A 17,694-nucleotide genomic window follows, 5' to 3' on the forward strand; every position below is an offset into this window, starting at 1 on the left:
TAGATGTAACTGCCTGCTATAATTGCAGCCTCATATGTGGGTAGTCACTCCAACTCCAGTCCCCAGGATAGAAGTTATTTCCCAGGCTACCATCAAATAGAAACACAGCAGAGTAACATCAGTAACATAGCAGTGTTTCCTCTGCACTGTTACATCAAACAACCTTTGGGCAGGAACGTCACCGATTAGAAAGAGTAAAGACACACAAGTTATATCATGCTTATTACAGGGAAAAGTTGAATAGGTTAGGACTTGATTCCATGGAGCGTAGGAGAATGAGGGGAGATTTGATAAAGCTTTTCAAAGTTATGAGAGGTAGATGCAAGCAGTTGGGGAGATCGAGGTTGTGGGTTAAGGATGAAAAGTGTTAATGGGGAACTCGAGGGGGAATTTCTTCACTCAGGGGCTGGTGCAAGAGAGGGGAGTGTCAGTAGAAGTGCTAGATGTGTCTTTAATGATAACATTTCAGGTTAGTTTGGATAAGTACATGCATGGGAGGGGGATGGACAGCTATGATCCAGGTGTGGGTTGATGGGACTAGGCAGAATAACAGTTTGGCATGGACTAGATGGGCCAAAGGGCCTGTTTGTGTGCTGTAATATTCTAGACTGTGATGGCAGGTGCTTGAATCTCTGTCTGTCTGCTCATTCCTTCCCACAAAGCCAAGGAAGGGACAGGCCAAACTGCGACTCGGATTTTTACAAAGTTGCAGGAATGGAAAATGAGTGACAGCAAGTCCTGCTGTGTTAGTAGAGGAGAAATGGTGAGGTTGTAATTGAGACGATCAGAGGACCAGGTAGGGATAATGGTGTATAGAGACTGGGAATCCATGAGAAACATGAAAGGCATCAAAATGGTGAAGGACATGAGAGTAATCCCCAAAGACCTGGGCTGACTGGACAAGGAGAGATAGGTTAGAGTCGAATAATGAAGAACATGAAATATAGAACAGTGCAGGCCTTTGGCCCATGATGTTGTGCTGACCTTTTAACCCTTCCCTCCTACATAGCCCTCCATTTTTCTATCATCCATGTGCCTATATACAAGACTTAAATAGATAGATAGATAGATAGATAGATAGATAGATAGATAGATAGATACTTTATTCATCCCCATGGGGAAATTCAACATTTTTTCCAATGTCCCATACACTTGTTGTAGCAAAAACTCATTACATACAATACTTAACTCAGTAATAATATGATATGCATCTAAATCACTAACTCAAAAAGCATTAATAATAGCTTTAAAAAAAGTTCTTAAGTCCTGGCAGTTGAATTGTAAAGCCTAATGGCATTGGGGAGTATTGACCTCTTCATCCTGTCTGAGGAGCATTGCATCGACAGTAACCTGTCGCTGAAACTGCTTCTCTGTCTCTGGATGGTGCTATGTAGAGGATGTTCAGGGTTTTCCATAATTGACCGTAGCCTACTCAGCGCCCTTCGCTCAGCTACCGATGATAAACTCTCCAGTACTTTGCCCACGACAGAGCCCGCCTTCCTTACCAGCTTATTAAGACGTGAGGCGTCCTTCTTCTTAATGCTTCCTCCCCAACACGCCACCACAAAGAAGAGGGCGCTCTCAACAACTGACCTATAGAACATCATCAGCATCTCACTGCAGACATTGAATGACGCCAACCTTCTAAGGAAGTACAGTCGACTCTGTGCCTTCCTGCACAAGGCATCTGTGTTGGCAGTCCAGTCTAGCTTCTCGTCCAACTGTACTCCCAGATACTTGTAGGTCTTAACCTGCTCCACACATTCTCCATTAATGATCACTGGCTCCATATGAGGCCTAGATCTCCTAAAGTCCACCACCATCTCCTTGGTCTTGGTGACATTGAGACGCAGGTAGTTTGAGTTGCACCATATCACAAAGTCCTGTATCAGTTTCCTATACTCCTCCTCCTGTCCATTCCTGACACACCCCACTATGGCCGTGTCATCAGCGAACTTCTGCACATGGCAGGACTCCGAGTTATATTGGAAGTCAGATGTGTACAGGGTGAACAGGACCGGAGAGAGTACGGTTCCCTGTGGCGCTCCTGTGCTGCTGACCACTGTGTCAGACCTACAGTCTCCCAACCGCACATACTGAGGTCTATCTGTCAAGTAGTCCACTATCCAATCCACCATGTGAGAGTCTACTCCCATCTCCGTTAGTTTGTGCTTTAAGATCTTGGGCTGGATGGTGTTAAAGGCACTAGAGAAGTCAAGGAATGTAATCCTCACAACACAACTGACCCCATCTAGGTGAGAGAGTGATTTGTGCAGCAAATACGTGATAGCATCCTCCACTCCCACCTTCTCCTTATACGCAAACTGAAGCGGATCCCGGGCGTGCCTGGTTTGTGGCCTCAGATTCTGTATTATCAGCCGCTCCATGGTCTTCATCACGTGCGACGTCAAGGCAACAGGTCTGAAGTCATTCAACTCCTTTGGTTGTGGTTTCTTTGGTACCGGGACAATACAAGATGTTTTCCACTGTCTGGGTACTCTTCTCTGATCTAGACTCATATCCCTAAATATAAATATAAATATCCCTAAAGTATCTGTCATCCATCACCCCTGGCAGAATGTTCCACACACACACACCACTCTGTGTAAAAAAAATCCTACCTCTGATGTCCACTCTGCTCCCCCCACACTTTGTTCCAATCACCTTAAAATTATCTCCCCTCATAGAACCATAGAACATTACAGCATGGTACAGGCCCCTCAGCCCTCCATGTTGTGCCGATCCATATAATCCTTTTAAAAAGTACTAAACCCACACTACACCATAACCCTTCATTTCTCTTTCATCCATGTGCCTGTCCAAGAGGCTCTTAAATACCCCTAATGTTTTAGTCTCCATCACCATCCCTGGCAAGTCATTCCAGGCACTCACAACCCTCTGTGTAAAAAACTTACCCCTGATGTCTCCCCTAAACTTCCCTCCCTTAATTTTGAACATATACCCTCTGGTGTTTGCTATTGGTGCCCTGGGAAACAGGTACTGACTATCCAACCTATCTATGCCTTTCATAATCTTGTAGACCTCTATCAAGTCCCCTCTCATTCTTCTATGCTCCAAAGAGAAAAGTCCCAGCTCTGCTAACCTTGCTTCATATGACTTGTTCTCCAATCCAGGCAACATCCTGGTAAATCTCCTCTGCACCCTCTCCATAGCTTCCACATCCTTCCTATAATGAGGTGACCAGAATTGAACACAATACTCTATGTGCGGCCTCACCAGAGATTTGTAGAGTTGCAACATGACCTCTCTACTCTTGAACTCAATCTCCTTGTCAATGAAGCCTAGCATCCCATAGGCCTTCTTAACTACCCTATCAACCTGTGCAGTGACCTTGAGGGATGTATGGATTTGAACTCCAATGTCCCTTTGTTCATCCACACTCTTAAGTAATTGACCATTAATCCTGTACTCAGTCTTCTGGTTGGTCCTTCCAAAATGCATCACCTCACACTTAACCGGATTGAACTCCATCTGCTATTTTTCTGCCCAACTCTGCAGCCTGTCTATATCCTCTTTGACCACCTACTGCTCCATCCACAACTCTTCCAATCTTCGTGTCATCTGCAAACTTACTCATCCATCCTTCCGCCTCTACATCCAGGTCATTTATAAAAATCACAAATAGCAGGGGTCCCAGGACAGATCCCTGTGGCATTCCACTAGTCACCGACCTCCAGGCAGAATACTTTCCTTCCACAACTACCCTCTGCTTTCTTCCTTTAAGCCAATTTTTTATCCAAACAGCCAAGGTTCCACTTATCCCATGCCTCATGACTTTCTGGATGAGTCTCTCACGAGGGACCTTGTCAAATGCTTTGCTAAAGTCCATGTAAACCACATCCACTGCCTTACCCACATCAATTTCTTTTGTTATCTCTTCAAAAAACTCAATCAGGCTCGTGAGGCACGATCTTCCCTTCACAAAGCCATGTTGACTATCCATGAGTAGACTGTACTTCTCCAAATGCTCATAGATCCTATCCTTAAGAATCCTTTCCAGTAGTTTGCATACCACTGACGTAAGACTCACCGGTCTATAGTTCCCAGGTTTCTCCCTATTACCTTTTTTTAAACAAGGGAACTACATTTGCCATTCTCCAGTCCTCCGGCACTTCCCCTGCAGCCAAAGAGGATTCAAAGATCATAGCTAATGCTCCTGCTATCTCTTCTCTCAATTCCTACAACAACCTGGGGTGTATCATATCCAGCCCTGGGGATTTATCAATCTTAATGTTTTTAAGAAGATCCAGCACTTTTTCTTCCTTAATCTCCACATTGTCCAGCAGACAGGCCTTCTCTACTCCGACCTCATCCTGATCAAGATCCTTTTCACTTGTGAATACTCATATTAGTAATTTCCACCCTGGGAAAATATCTCTCTCTGTTCACTCAATCTATGCCTCATCATCTTGTACACCTCTGTCAAGTTACATCACATCCTCCTTCACTCAAAAGAGAAAAAGTTCAGTTTAATCAACCTTTCTTCATAAGACATGCCCTCTAATCCAGGCGGCATCCTGTAAATCTCCTCTGCGCCCTCTCTAAAGCTTCTACAGCCTTTCTATAATAAGGTGACCAGAAATTAATGCAATACTCCAGGAGGCATATTCAGTGGATGCAGAAACAGTGGGTCCACCTGCACAGTCCTTTGCTCTAAGAGTTTAAGTAGGAGATAGAAGCGGACACGTCTGCTGTTCATGGGGTTATGGCCCAGGAATGCGGGTATGGGGAGATGTCCAAGACCTGCCAGCTCTAAGTCAGTGTCCCTGACCACAGCAGCACGGCCTTGCCTCTAGGCTAGAAAGTGACAAGCTGTAGAGCCTACACCCTCCCATTAAATACTTTCAAGGTGAGACAACATGGGTTAGGCCATGTTCTTCTGTGCTGCCCATTAAACTCTCGGAAGCTCTGAACAATATGACATTAAACAGGCCCTTGAGCACACTGTTACTGCTTTCTCATGGTTCCAGATGAACACTTCGAGCTGGCTGGTCCCAGTGCCCTGAATATTTCTCTCTGCTCCAATGTACCTGTTGCCCCTGGTTACGATGACTCCATTCTCCGTGGAGAAGGCATCTGTTGGCAGTCCCTGAATATTCCAGTCTCGCACGGTTGTTGGGTTCGAGAGAAAGTTTGCGAAGGCAAATTCGGGTGAGTATGGGACAGTGCGTACATTCACCTGTGGACAAAATCATTCAGAAAATGTGACTGTAACTCAACTCCCTCAAAAAAAAGTAAGGATAACACTGGGAATTATAGACCAGCGAGTCTTACTTCAGTGGTGAGCAGATTATTGGGGAGGAGTATTAGAGACAAAATTTAACGAGCATTTAGAGAGGGACAGTCAAATTAGGGAGAGTCAGCTTGGCTTTGAGAAGTGCTGGTCATACCTCATGAGCTTGATTGAATTCTTTGAGTGTGTGACAAAGCACATTAATGAAGGTACAGCCGCAGTTGTGATGTACATGGATTTTAATAAGGTTCCCCATGGTGGGATCATTCAGTAAGTCGGGAGGAATGGGATCCAGGGAAACTTGGCTGTGTGGATTCTGAACTAATTTGCCCTCAGGAGGCAGAGGGTGATTGTAGATGGAGCATATTCTGCCTGGAGGTCTGTGACTAGTGGTGTTCTGCAGTGATCTATTGTGGAACCTCTGCTCTTTGTGATTTTTATTAATGACTTGCATGGGTTAGTAAGTTTGAAGATGACACGAAGGTTGTAGAGCTGTGGACAGTGTAGAAGATTGTCGACAGGATGCACAGCTGGGCTGAGAAATGACAGATAGCGTTCAATCCTGAAATTCAAGTGATTCAATTTGGAAGGTTGTATTTGAAGGCAAATTTTAAGAGGCATGGATTGAGTGGATAGCTGGAGACTCCCCAGGACAAACATGGCTGATATGAGAGGACGTAATTTTCCAGTGATTGCAGGAATGTATAGTAGGGATGGCAGAGGTAGATAGTCATGGGAGCCAGTGGTGCTGGTAGAGGCAGATACATTAGGAAAACTTACAGACTCTTAGATGGATACATGGATGATAGAAAACTGAAGGGCTATGTGTGTGTGTGTGGGGGGGGGTGGAGAAAGCGTTTGTGTGTGTGTGTGTGTGTGTGTGTGTGTGTGTGTGTGGGTGGGGGGGGGGAAGCGTTACATTGATCTCCACAATAGTGTGACGAAGGATAAAAACCTCACCTTGATTCTGGGTGAACTGTAAACAGATCAGATGAACATTAGATTAGCCTTTATCTCTCACATGTACATCTTTGGACTGTGGGAGGAAACTGGAGTACAGAGGTCATGGGGAGAACTTACAGACAGTGGCAGAAATTGAACCGTAATCAGTTACTGCTCATGCTGTTACACTAGCCATGATGTCAGTTTTAAAGGAGGAGGGAGTGGAGATCTGGCACTCACCTCCTTCATCCAGATGTCAGTGACGATCTCGTCGCGGTAGTTGGACAGGAAAGGACCCATGTAGGAGAGGAAGGCTGAGGCCAGCAGACAGTCGCCAACCAGGTAGCCCATGTCTGAATCCAGGCCCTGGCACAGACCAGAGAAACAGCTTTAGGAGCCGAGCACAGAAATGAAGGTGTTAATAAGGCAGTTCACAATCAGCGGAGATGCTAAGGTGTGAGGTTTACTATGTGGAGAGGTTCTCCTGACTGATATGGACAACGTTTCCAGGCCTCTTGCCAATTTCTATTTATCTATCTTTTTTGGAGGAAATGAGATGATTTCTCAACACAAATCAGTCATTCAGCATTAGCAACTTGAAGAGATAGGAGAAAGATTAGTTTTTTTTGGTCACATTTTCATCAAAACAGAGTGAAATGCATTGTTAGCTTCCACAACCAACATAGACCGAGGATAAACTGAAGGCAACCTGCAAGTGTTGCTGTGCTTCAGGCACCAAAATAGAACGTCATAACGCAACTAACCTGAACCAAAAGTCTTTGGAATGTGGGAAGAAACTGGTGCACCTGGAGGAGAACTAAGCAGTCACAGGGAGAACACACGGACACCTTACAGACAAGGATGGGAACTGGCTGTCACTTAACAGTGTTACGCTAACCACTACGCTACCATGAAAGGTTTAAATTCTATTAGTAATGCAACATTTATACTTAAATACTCCCTCTTTTTGTCCCTGTTTACACCAATAGCCATGACTCAGAGGCTGAGCTGCAGAAGGTGTGCATGGACACCCAGTGATGCTGGAATGTCAGGGGCAGCACAAGCAATACATTACACACCAGGCAGTTTTGTTCCCTTTGCGGTTTGGAGCGCTATCAGGTGGAGAAGGTTCCAAACTCCCAATAACACTCATCTTTAGTGGCTGGGTGGCATGCTATTTGGAATTGAACTAGTTTGGCAGGGGGATGGGACACAGAGCACCACAAAAGAAATTAGAGCAGTTGAGTGGGTGTTGTGACCCGTAAGAACATATAATAGACATATATAATGGTAAACACAGGAGAGTCTGTGAAACACACAGACAAAATGCTGGAGGAACTCAGCAGGTCAGATGACATCTATGGACAGGAATGAACAGATGATGTTTCAGGCTGAAACCCTTCTTCAGGTCTGGAAAGGAAGGGGGAAGAAGCCAGAATTAGATGATGGCTTTACCCATCATTTTCCAGCTTATACTCCTCCTCCTTTCTTATTCTGGTTTCTTCCCCTTTCTTTTCCAGTCCTGATGAAGGCTCTTGGACCCTCCATAGATACTGCCTGACCTGCTGAGTTCGTGTTGCAATAGACACAAAGTGATGGACAGGTTGAACTGGGTCTGTTTTAATGCTGACCCATACTGTTATTATGGGTAACAGTGATGAACTTAGATCATCAGTACATGATCAGTACATGGAACTATGATGTTGCGATCATAATGGAGACTTGGTTGAGAGGGGGACAGGAATAGATGCTTAATGTCCCAGGGTTTCTATCTTTTAGAAAAGATAGAGAAGGAGGTAAAAAGGTAGGGGGGGGGGTGTAGTTGCTCTCTTGATCAGGGACAATATTCTGCACTTAGAATGGACATAATGGAAAGCTCACCCATTGAGTCTGTATCAGTAGTACTCAAAAATAGGCAGGTTGCAATCTCTGATGGGCTAGTATTATAAACACTCCAATAGCCTATAGGACACTGAGGAACAGATGGGGATATGCAGGCAGATTAAGGAAAAGTGTATAAACAATAGGGTTGTTTTTATGGGAGACTTCATCTTCTATAACAGAAGCTGGGATCTTCTGACTACAAGATGTTTAGGTGTAACAGAATTTTTTAGATACATCCAGGAAGGTTTCTTAAATCAATATATAGATAATCCAATAAGAGGAGGGTCTGTAATGGACCTAATGTTGAGTAATGAGCCTGGCCAGGTGACTGAAGTTTTAGTGGGAGAACAGTTTGACAGCAGTGATTTCAACTACAAAGACCAGGATAAGTATGGACCTCGTGGGAGAATGTTGAATTGAAACAGGGCAAATTTTGAGAATATTACACAGGAACTGGGGAGAATTAATAGAGACTTAATCTCTGGATTGTTGCCTGTGCCTCAGACCCATGAGAGTAAGAATAGAATAATCAGGCAGGCAAATGCGTGGCTGAAGAGCTGATGCAGGGAGCAAAGGGTTCAGATTTATGAATCATTGGGATTTCCTCTGCAGAAGGTATGACCTGTTCAAAAGGGACAGGGTTACATCTAAACTCAAGAGGGACCAATGTCCTTTGGGGCAGGTTTGTTAGGGCTGTAGGGAATAGGTAAACTAGTTTGACAGTGGGATGGGAGCCAGAGTGATAGATCTGAGGATGGGGAAGTTGGTGTAAAGGTAAAAGCAATGTGTAGAGACTAGGAGGAAGGATAGGGCATAAATGTAGTCAGCTGGATGGATTGAAATGTACTTACTTTAATGTGTTAAGAAGATGGGTGATGAATTTAGAGTATAGGTCAGTACATGGAACTACAACATTGTGGCCATTTACAGAGACTTGACCATCAGAAGGGCAAGAATGGCTGTTGGATGTTCTGGGGTTTAGATGCTTCAAAAGAGAGTTAAAAGAGATGGACAGGACAGCTAGAAGGCACCATGAGAAGACTTTGGCTAGGTGGATTAAGGAAAAACTTAAGGCTTTCTACATGTACATAAAGAACAGGAGGATGACTAGAGTGAGGGTAGGGCTGATCAGGGATAATGAGGGAATCATGCCTGGAGTCAGAGGAGGTGGGGTGGTCTTAATGAATACTTTGCTTCAGTATTCATCAATGAGAGGCATCTTGAACAATGTAAAGCTCTGTGTATTTCAGGCTGATATGCTGGAACATGTCAATGTTTAGAAAAGGTGATGTTCTGGAACATGTTAGGATAGATAAATCCCTGGGATTAGACCCCGGAGGTATACCACAGGATCGTCTTCTGCTCTTCGTGATGTTTATAAATGATTTGGATGAGAAGGTTGAAGATGGGTTAGTAAGTTTGCAGACAGCACAAAGGTTGTAAAGTTGTGGAAAGTGTTGTAGGTTACAGCAGAATACTGTGGCAGATGGAGTTCAACTTGTTAAAATGTGATGTAATTCACTTTGAAAGATGGGACTTAAGGGCAGAGTACAGGGTTAATGGCAGGATTTTTAGCAGCTCTTAGAGGAACAGAGGGATCCTCAGACCCAAGTCCATGGACCCCTCAAAGTTGCCATGCAAGCTGATAGGCTAGTTAAGAAGGCGTATGGTGTGTTGCCCTTTAATGTCGGGGGGATTGAGTTCAAGATGAGATAACGCTGCAGGTCTATAAAGCTCTGCTTAGACCACACTTGGGATTTTGTGTTTAGTTCTGGTCATCTTATTATAGGAAGGACGTGGAAACTTTCAAGAAGGTGCAAAAATGGTTTACCAGGATGCTGCATGATTATAAGAGAAGGTTGGGTGAGCTTGTTTCTCTTTGCAGTGAAGGAGGTGTGACAGTGATTTATAAAATGATAAGAGGCATAGATTGAATGGATAGCCAGAGACTTTTTCCCAAAGCGGTAATGGGAAACGTCAGGGATAGTTTTTATTTTACACAGAGAGTTGTGGGTGTGTGGAACAGGCTGCCGGGGTTGGTGGTAGAAGTAAAGACATTAGGAACATTTAAGATACTCTTAGAATGAAACCTCGACCATAGAAAACAGGAGGGCTATGTGGGAGGAAAGGGTCAGATTGATCTTAAAGGATCAGGACAATATTGGGGGCCTAATGGCCTGTGCTGTGCTGAACTGAACTGTTCTATGTTCCATCTTAATTATAGCTGGGAGCTTAACATCCAAGGAAAGATATTGTATCGAAAGGATAGGCTGTTAGGCAGTGGGAGTGGTGCAGATCTGTTGGTAAAAAATGAAGTGAAATCATTAGAAAAAGGAGACATAGTGTGGGAAGGTGTTGGATCTTTATGGGTAGAGCTAAGGGACTGCATGGATAAAAAGACCCTGAGGGGAGTTGCATACACCCCCCAACAGTAAAAAGAATGTGGTCTACAACTTATAATGGGAGGTAGAGAATGCATCCCAAAATGGCAATGTTACAATAGTCATGAGGGATTTCAATATGCAGGTAGATTGGGAAAATCAGGTTGGTGCTGTATCCCAAGAGAGGGAATTTCAAGAGTGCCTATGAGATGGCTTTTCAGAGCACAGCCCACCAGAGGATCAGCTATACTGGATTGGGTGTTGTGCAATGAACAGAAATTGATTATAGAGCTTACAGTGAAGGAACCCTTAGGGGCTGGTGATCATAATCTGATAGCATTCACCCTGTAATTTGAGAAGGAGAAGGTAAAGACAGATGTATCAGTAATACAGTGGAGTAAAGGGAACTACAGAGGCATGAGAGAGGAGCTGGCTACAATTGATTGGAAAAGAACACTGGTAGGGATGATAGCAGAGCAGCAATGGCTGGAATTCTGGAAGCAATTTAGAAGGCATGGGATATGTACAGTGCCTATAAAGAGTATTCACCCCTCTTGAAAGTTTAAATGTTTTATTGTTTTCCAGCATTGAAACACAATGGATTTAATTCGGCTTTTTTCATACTGATCAACAGAAAAAAACCACTTCATGTCAAAGTGAAAACAGATCTCTACAAAGTAATCTAAATTAATTATAAATATAAAACACAAAATAATTGATTGCATAAGTGTTCACACCCTCCCCTTTAATATAACATGCCAAATCATCACTGGTACAGCCAACTGGTTTTAGAAGTCACATAATTAGTTAAATGGGGATCTGTTTTTGGGGACCTGTGTGCAGTCAAGGTGTTTCAATGGATAGATACTTCATTGATCACAAAGGAAATTACAGTGTCACAATACCATCACAAGTGCACAGATCTAAATATAGAAGGCAAACAGTCTAACAGGAGGGGGTCATCACTTCCCTGGCTATAGGTTGAATCATTATAGAGCCTAATGGCCAAGGGTAAGAATTACCTCATATAGCGCTCTTTGGAGCAGTGCAGAAATGGTTGTAGTAAATTGAATGTAAACAATTAATTGTAGTAAAGGTACACCTGTACTCGGAAGGTCCAACTGCTGTTGAGTCAGTATCCTGGCAAAAACTACACCATGATGACAAAAGAACACTCCAAGCAACTCTGCGAACAGGTTATTGAAAATTACAAGTCAGGAGATGGATACAAGAAAATTTCCAAGTCACTGAATATCCCTTGGAGTACAACTAAGTCAATAATCAAGAAATGGAAAAAATATGGTGCAGCTGTAAATTTGCCTAAAGCAAGCCATCCTCAAAAACTGAATGACTGAATGAGGGATTTCAATATGCAGGTAGATTGGGAAAATCAGGTTGGTGCTGTATCCCAAGAGAGGGAATTTCAAGAGTGCCTATGAGATGGCTTTTCAGAGCACAGCCCACCAGAGGATCAGCTATACTGGATTGGGAGTTGTGCAATGAACAGAAATTGATTACAGAGATTCCTTCATTCAAAAACTGAGTGCAAGCAGGGGATGAGTGAGAGAGGCCACCAAGAGACCTATAACAATTCTTGAGGAGTTACAAGCTTCAGTGAGATGGGAGAGACTGTGTATACAACTGTCGCCTGGGTGCTTCACCAGTCCAGCTTTCTGGGAGAGAGGCAAAGAGAAAGCCACTGTTGAAAAAAACTCACATAAAATCTCAGCCAGAGTTTGCCAGAAGGCATGTGGGAGACTCTGAAGTCTGCTTGAAGAAGGTTCTATGGTCTGATGAAACCAATATTGAGCATTTTGACCATCAGACTAATGCTATGTTTGGTGTAAGCTAAACACTGCACATCGTCAAAAACACACCATCCCCTATGTGAAGCATGGTGGTGGCTGTGGAGATGCTTCACTGCAGCAGGCCCTGGAAGGCTTGTGAAGGTAGAGGTGAAAATGAATGTAGCAAAATACAGGGAAACCCTGGAGGAAAACCTGATGAAGTCTACAAGAGAATCGTAACTTGGGAAAAGATTTGTTTTCCAGCAAGACAATGAGCCCCAAGCATAAAGCCAAAGCTACACTTGAATAGCTTAAAAACAACAAAATTAACGTCCTAAAGTGACCAAGTAAGAGTCCAGACCTCAATCCAATTGAGAATTTGTGGCTGGACTTGAAAAGGGCTGTTCACTCACGATCCCCATGCAATCTGACAGAGCTTGAGCAGTTTTGTAAAGCAGAATAGGGAAAAATTGCAGTGTCCAGATGTGCAAAGCTGTTAGAGACCTATCCATACAGACTCAAGGCTGTAATTTCTGCCAAAGGTGCATCTACTAAACACTGACTTGAAGAAGATGAATACTTATGCAATGAATTCTTTTGTGCTTTGTATTTGGTAATTAATTTAGATCACTTTGTAGAGATCTTTTTCACTTTGACATGAGTCTTTTTCTGTTGATCAGTATCAAAAAAGGTCAAATTAAATCCACTGTGATTCACTGTTGTAAAACAATAAAACATGAAAACTTCCAAGGGATGTGAATACTTTTTATAGGCACTGTACATCCCAAAAAGGGAATAGTATTCTAAAGGCAAGATGACAAGGTAAGTCAAAGCCACATAAAAGCCAAAGAGCAAAAGAGCATATAATAGAGCAAACATTCATGGGAAGTTAGAGGATTGGGAAGCTTTTAAATATCAACAAAAGGCAACTAAAAAGTAATTGAGAAGGAAAAGATGGAATATGAAGGTATGCTAGCCAATAATATTAAAGAGGATACCAAAATTTTTATCAGATATATAAAGTGTAAAAGAGAGGTGAGAGAAGATATCAGACTGCTGGAAAATGACACCGGAGAGGTAGTAATGGGGACAAGGAAACGGTGGATGAACTGTCAAAGACACCAGCAGTATGCTACAAGTTTGACAGTGTCTGGGGGCTGAAGTGCTTGAAGCTTGCATTACTCGGGAGAAAGTGCTAGGGAAACTGAAAGAACTGAAGATAGATTAGTGACCTGTACAGGATGATATACACCCCAGCGTCCTTTAAGACCATAAGACATAGGAGATTAGCCCATTGTGTCTGCTCCACCATTCGATCATAGCTGATCCAATACTTTTCCCCTCCTTAAGCCCACTCCCCGGCCTTAATCCCATAACTTTGATATCGTGTCCAATGAAGAACCTATCAAACTCTGCCTTAAATTTACCCAACGACCCAGCCTCCACTGCTGCCTGTGGTAACAAAGTTGACAAATTCACCACCCTTTGGCAAAAGAAATTTCTCCACATCTCTGTGTTAAATGGACACCCTTTATCCTGAGGCTGTGCCCTCTTGTCCTAGACTCTCCCACCATGAGAAACATCCTTTCCACATCTACTCTGTCTAGGCCTTTCAACATTCAAAAGATTTCAATGAAATCCCCCCTCATCCTTCTAAATTCCAGCAAGTCAGACCCAGAGGCATCAAACGTTCCTCATACAATAACCCTTTCATTCCTTGTAATCCTTTGAACCCTCTCCAATGCCAGCACATCTTTTCTTAGATGAGGGGTCCAAAACTGTTCACATTACTCAAGGTGAGGCCTCATCAGTGCCTTATAATGCCTCAGCATTACGTCCCTGTCTTATATTCTAGACCTCTTGAAATAACTGCTAACATTGCATTTGCCTTCCTCACCATCGACTCTACCTGCAAGTTAACCTTTAGGGTGTTCTGCACAAAGACTCCCAAGTCCCTTTGCATCTCAGGTTTTTGGATTTTCTCCCTGTTTAGAAAATATTTCTACTACCAAAGTGAATGACCATGCATTTTCTAACATTGTATTTCATTTGCCAGTCTCTTGCCCATTCTTCAAATCTATCTAAGTCCTTCTGTAGTCTATCTGTTTCGTCAACACTACCTGCCCATCCACCAATCTTTGTATCATCTGCAAACTTGGCAACAAAGCCATCTATTCCATCGTATAAATCATTGATATACAGCATAAAAAGCAGTCCCAACACCGACCCCTGTGGAACACCACTAGTCACTGGCAGCCAACCAGAAAAGGGTCCATTTATTCTCACTCACTGCCTTCTACCAATCAGTCAATGTTGTAACCATGCCAGTAACTTTCCTGTAATACCATGGGCTCTTAACTTGGTAAGCAGGCTGATGTGTGGAACTTTGTCAAAGGCCTTCTGAAAGTCCAATACAGCATCTACTGCTTTCCCTTTATCTATCCAACTTGTAATCTCCTCAAAAATTTCTAACAGGTTCGTCAGATAAGATTTTCCCTGAAGGAAACCATGCTATCTTGTCCTGTGTCACAAAGTACTCCATAACCTCATCCTTAACAATTGACTCCAACATCTTCCCAACCACCAAGGTCAGGCTAACTGGTCTATAATTTCCTTTCTGCTGCCTTCATCCTTTCTTAAAGAGTGGAGTGACATTTGCAATTTTCCAGTCCTCTGGCACCATCAAGAGTCCAATGATTTTTGAAAGATCATTACTAATGCCTCCACAGTCTCTATTGCTACCTCCTTCAGAAGCCGAGGGCACAGTTAATCTGGTCTGAATGACTTATGCACCCTTAGGTCTTTCAGCTTTTTGAGCACCTTCCCCCTTGTAATAGTAACTGCACTCACTTCTCTTTCCTCACACCCTTCAATATCTGGCACACTGCTAGTGTCTTCCACAGTGAAGACTGATGCAAGATACTCTTTTAGTTCACCTACCATCTCCTTGTCTCCCGCTATTATTCCTCCAGCCTCATTTTCTAGCAGTCCTATATCCACTCTCATCTCTCTTTTATTTTTTATATACTTGAAGAGATTGTGGAGCCATTAGTAATGATCTTTCAAGAATCAATTGATTCTGGCTTGGTTCCGGAGGAATGGAAAATTGCAAATGTCACTCCACTCTTCAAGAAGGGAGAGAGGCTGAAGAAAGGAAATTATAGGCCAGTTAGTCTGACCTCAGTGGTTGGGAAGATGTTGGAGTCGATTGTTAAGGATGTGCTTTGGGGGTACTTAGAGACACATGATAAAATAGGCCATAGCCAGCATAGTTTCTATTGCCTGACAAATCTGTTGGCATTCTTTGAAGAAATAACAAGGATAGACAAAAGAGAATCAATGGATGTTGTGTACCTGGACTTTCAGAAGGCCTTTGATAAGGTGCCATATATAAGGCTGCTTAACAAGTTAAGAGCCCATGGTATTGCAGGAAAGATACTAGCATGGATAAAACAGTCGATGATTAGCAAGAGTGGGAATAAAAGGAGTCTTTTCTGGTTGGCTGCCAGTTTCGAGTGGTGTTCCACAAAGGTCTGTGCTGGGACCGCTTCTTTTTATGTCATATGTCAATGACATGGTTAGCAGATTTGATGGCTTTGTGGCAAAGTTTTCAGATGATATGAAGCTAGGTGAAGGGGCAGGTAGTTTTGAGGAAGTAGAAAGGCTACAGAAGGTCTTAGACAGATTAGGAGAATGGGCAACGAAGTGACAGATGAAATACAGTGTCAGAAAGTGTTTGATCATGTATTTTGTTAGAAGAAATGAAAGGGTTGATTATTTTCTAAATGGAGAGAACATTCAAAATCTGAGGTGCAAAGGGATTTGGGAGTCTTTGTGCAGGCATCCCTAAAGGTTAATTTGCAGGTTGAGTTGGTGGTAAGGAAGGCAAATTGCGATGTTAGCATTCATTTCAGAAGTCTAAAATATAAAAGCAAGACTGTAATGTTGAGGCTTTTTAAAGTGCTGGTGAGGTCTCACTGGGGTATTGTGTGCAGTCCAAGAAAGGATGTGCTTGACTTTGGAGATGGTTCAAAGGAGGATCATGAAAATGATTCTAGGATTGAAAGATTTGTCAACTGAAGAGTGTTTGATGGCTCTGTACTCACTGAAATTCAGAAGAATGCGGGGTGACCTCACTGAAACTAATTGAATGTTGAAAGGCCTCAATAGAGTGGATGTGGTGGGGAAGTCTGAGACCAGAGGGCACAGCCTCAGAATAGAGGGGTATCCTTTTAAAATGGAGACAATGAGGAATTCCTTTAGCCAATGTGGAACTCTTTGTCACAGGCAGCTGTGGAGACCAAGTCATTGGGTATATTTAAGGCAGAGGTTGTTAGATTTTTGATTAGTCAGGGCATGAAGGGATACGGGGAGAAAGTAGGAGATTGGGGCTGTAAAGTGACCTAATTCTGCTCCCATATCTTATGGTCTTACTTGGGAACAGTTGCTTTTGGGCAGGCCCACATTTGACATGTGAAGGGTGTTTAAAGATCAACTGCACCGAGTATGATAAAGATACATTCCAGTAAAAGGAAGACAATGTCAGGGAACCCTGAATATAAAGAGAGACAATTTAGTCAAGGATGTGTGTGTAAGGTTTATAAAGCTAGCATCAAAAATAGCCCTACATGATGATAAAAAGCCAGAAAAGAACTCGTGAAGTAATTGGGAAGGCCAGGGGGGCTACTGCACAGGACCGAAAGAAGCTGCAGAGGGTCGTAAATCTAGTCAGCTCCATCTTGGGTACTAGCCTACAAAGTACCCAGTACATCTTCAAGGAGTGATATCTCAGAAAGGCAGCGGCTATTATTAAGGACCCCCAGCACCCAGGGCATGCCTTTTTCTCATTGTTACCATCAGGTAGGAGGTACAGAAGCAATTCAGGAGCAGCTTCTTCCCCTCTGCCATCTGATTCCTAAATGGACATTAAACCTGTGAACATTATCTCACTTTTTTAATATATATTATTTCTGTTTTTGCATGATTTTTAATCTATTCAATATACGTATACTGTAATTGATCTATTTGTTTATTTCTTCTAGATTATGTATTGCATTGAACTGTTGCTGCTAAGTTAACAGATTTCATGACACATGCCGGTGATAATAAACCTGATTCTGATTCTGAAGAAAATGGATCTCAGGGTGGTATATGGTTACATTTTCGTACTTTGATAATAAATTTTCTTTGAACTTTGGGGTTCTCACGCTTAACTGCCGTTCATTCTTTGGGTCACTTCTCTGTTTTTCTGGATGTTTTGCGAAGAACAAGCATTTCAGGATGTAAATTGTATACAGTACATTTCTCTAACATTAAATTGGACCTTTGAACCTTTGAAGTAGGATTAAAGAGAATCCTGAGGCAATCTATACACAAATCAAAAGCCAGAGGATAACTGGCGAGTGAGTCAGACCACTCAAGAATAAAGCAGGGAACGTGTGCTTGG

The 17,694-nt window shown here is 42.9% G+C and overlaps 1 protein-coding gene across 1 annotated transcript in view; it reads right to left on the reverse strand.

Moving 5' to 3' along the window:
* The window catches only part of dnah2 (dynein, axonemal, heavy chain 2), a 497,351-nt gene that overhangs the window by 60,084 nt on the left and 419,573 nt on the right, over nucleotides 1–17,694 (reverse strand). The window contains exons 67-68 of the mRNA XM_073049044.1: nucleotides 6,437–6,562; nucleotides 5,052–5,200 (exon numbers count right to left, since the gene is read on the reverse strand). Of these exons, the coding sequence (XP_072905145.1) occupies nucleotides 5,052–5,200; nucleotides 6,437–6,562 (275 nt within the window). The remainder of the gene's footprint in view (nucleotides 1–5,051; nucleotides 5,201–6,436; nucleotides 6,563–17,694) is intronic.

This window comes from Hemitrygon akajei, chromosome 6, assembly GCF_048418815.1.
Source record: "Hemitrygon akajei chromosome 6, sHemAka1.3, whole genome shotgun sequence".
Lineage (NCBI taxonomy): Eukaryota > Metazoa > Chordata > Chondrichthyes > Myliobatiformes > Dasyatidae > Hemitrygon > Hemitrygon akajei.